Below are 2,198 nucleotides of genomic sequence, written 5' to 3'. Positions count from 1 at the left end.
CGATCTCACGAATCTTTATCTGTGAGACAGGTCAACCCTACCGATATTCACAATAAAATGTAATACTCTTAGCATAAAAAACAATACTTTTTCATGGATGACCCAAATAAGAGACACGTCTCACAAAATACGATCTGTGAGATCGTCTCACACAAGTTTTTGTTATAAAACTTTTACGACTGAATAACACGATCTGAAATATTATTATTTTTTTTTACATAAAATATTATTAAGCTGTTTTTAAAAATTATAAGTTTTTTTATTTGTGAAATATTTTATAAACTATTTAGCCAAATAGTGTCTGAATAGAATAAGAAGAACCTTTTAATTAATTTAGTCCCACCTATAAATATAGAAGCAGAACCAAAATTCTTCATACTTGAAGCTCACAATATGGCTACACAAGTGGTTCTTGCTCTATTTCTTTCTCTTTTCTGCCTTTCTAAGGTAAAATTTTTAGACACTTTTATTTTATTTATTTATTTTAAAAAAACAATTATTTTATTTTATTTTTTTAAAAAAAATTAAATTTTATCCTCACAGGTATCCTCTGCTTTCAAGTTGCATCAAGAAACAAGCCCTATGATCCAGGTCACTTCTTAATATTCCATCTCTATAAAATCTTTGCATAAAGTCTAATTTTCCCAGGTCGAAAAATTAATCGATTTTTATTTTCATCATTTAATATTTATTTATTTATTTCTCAGAAGATGCTAAGCAAAAGAGAGAGGAAACTGCTGCATAAAAGTACAGGTAAATTGTTGTACTTAGAAATGTTTTTATTGTGTGAGTTTTTTTAAATAAGATATAAATAATGGCTTCAATTATACATAACTGTCCGGAAAAATAATTTCTCAAACTCACATCAATCGTCATGAATTTTTTAAAAATATATATAATAGACCTCCCGAGCTATTTCAAGGATGTCATTGTTCCTCCTACTCTCGAGCCGAACCCAACTCCTGCTCCTGCTCCTGCTCCTGCTCCGAGTCCTACCACGATCCATTGCGACGAGCTATGCAAAACAAGATGTAGCCTTAACTCGAGACCAAATTTGTGCACAAGGGCTTGTGGAACATGTTGTGCGAGGTGCAACTGCGTGCCCCCGGGGACTTTTGGCAATAGGGAGATGTGTGGGACTTGTTACACTGACATGATTACCCATCACAACAAGACCAAGTGCCCTTAATTTGATTAAAGACATTATTATTATTATTATTATTATTATTATTATTATAAAATAAAGTGTGTAGATAATGTTGATGTGCAAAGAAATATGAAAATGGATTTGGTTCAAATTTTGATGTACAATATAAATTGTGGGATTGGATTAAATCTGTAATTTGTCGACTCGTAAGTATGTAATATTATGTTATTGTTCCAGCAAGTAAAGTTGCAAAAGATGGCATACATGCTCAAGCGGAAAAGACGTTTGCGGGATTCAAACGTCGAACCCTGGCCTCAAATTTCGAACTGTAAGACAAAATTTATATCTAAGTTTTTGTGATCACAAACTAAATTGATATAACGTAAGGTCATATTAATGTAAATTATTAAACTGAACTAAACAAGACTACAAGTACGATGATCAACCTACACTGCTTAGCCTTCGAACTTCCATAAACAACTTTTTGCATCTTTATTTACTACTATTTACTTGTTCTGATAAGACTATCATTTGTTCTGATAAGTGAGCTGAAGGAAATTGAGCTGTTTCCTTTTTAATACCTTACTCATTAAGTAATCTTAACAGATTCCGTACTTAGAATACATTTCTAGTAGCTCAAATTACTCAATCTAATTGGAATATTGACTTGAGCTGTTAACATAATTTAAGCTTAGCATTATTTTACATAATTTGTATTTTAATTCATTCTCTCTAAACTATTGTCTTCGATCTTTACACGAAGAATTTAAATAAAATAAATAAGTAAATTGTAGAGTCCCCACCCCAAGCTTGGTAAGAGCAAAGTGGCTATTATAGAGGTTGCCAACGAAATTGCAAAAATAATTATTTTTAAAATGTTTGATCGATTTTCGGTAACAATTCATAAGTTTTATTGTTGGTTTCTTTTATGACATAAAATTTAGACTATTTTTTCTAGTATGTTAACTATGTTATAATTAGTTAATATATGAAAGAAGTGATATAAATATTAAATAAATGTACATTTAAGCCGCAATTAAATATATGTTAT

General features: G+C 30.2%; 1 protein-coding gene across 2 annotated transcripts; it reads left to right on the top strand.

Moving 5' to 3' along the window:
- The first annotated feature begins 337 nt into the window (after window positions 1-337).
- Window positions 338-1,228, top strand: LOC140820244 (uncharacterized). 2 transcript variants are annotated; one of them, XM_073180584.1, is made up of 4 exons: window positions 338-447; window positions 544-591; window positions 711-753; window positions 903-1,228. In XM_073180584.1, the coding sequence occupies exons 1-4, from the start codon at window positions 394-396 to the stop codon at window positions 1,187-1,189; spliced, it is 432 nt and encodes a 143-aa protein (XP_073036685.1). In that variant the 5' UTR covers window positions 338-393; the 3' UTR covers window positions 1,190-1,228. The 2 variants fall into 2 exon arrangements, with proteins under 2 accessions (XP_073036685.1, XP_073036684.1); XM_073180583.1 differs by having other exon boundaries at window positions 708-753.
- The last annotated feature ends 970 nt before the right edge of the window (window positions 1,229-2,198 follow it).

This window comes from Primulina eburnea, chromosome 18 (genome assembly GCF_022965805.1).
Source record: "Primulina eburnea isolate SZY01 chromosome 18, ASM2296580v1, whole genome shotgun sequence".
Classification (NCBI taxonomy): Eukaryota; Viridiplantae; Streptophyta; class Magnoliopsida; order Lamiales; family Gesneriaceae; genus Primulina; species Primulina eburnea.
This window is presented reverse-complemented; position numbering and strand designations above follow the sequence as displayed.

Bases quoted from the DNA above. Each gene is read 5' to 3' on its own strand.
- LOC140820244 (XM_073180583.1), top strand. From the start codon at position 394: ATGGCTACACAAGTGGTTCTTGCTCTATTTCTTTCTCTTTTCTGCCTT. The intron at 448-543 runs GTAAAATTTTTA...TTATCCTCACAG, and splicing joins CTCTTTTCTGCCTTTCTAAG to GTATCCTCTGCTTTCAAGTT. The intron at 754-902 runs GTAAATTGTTGT...TATATATAATAG, and splicing joins ACTGCTGCATAAAAGTACAG to ACCTCCCGAGCTATTTCAAG.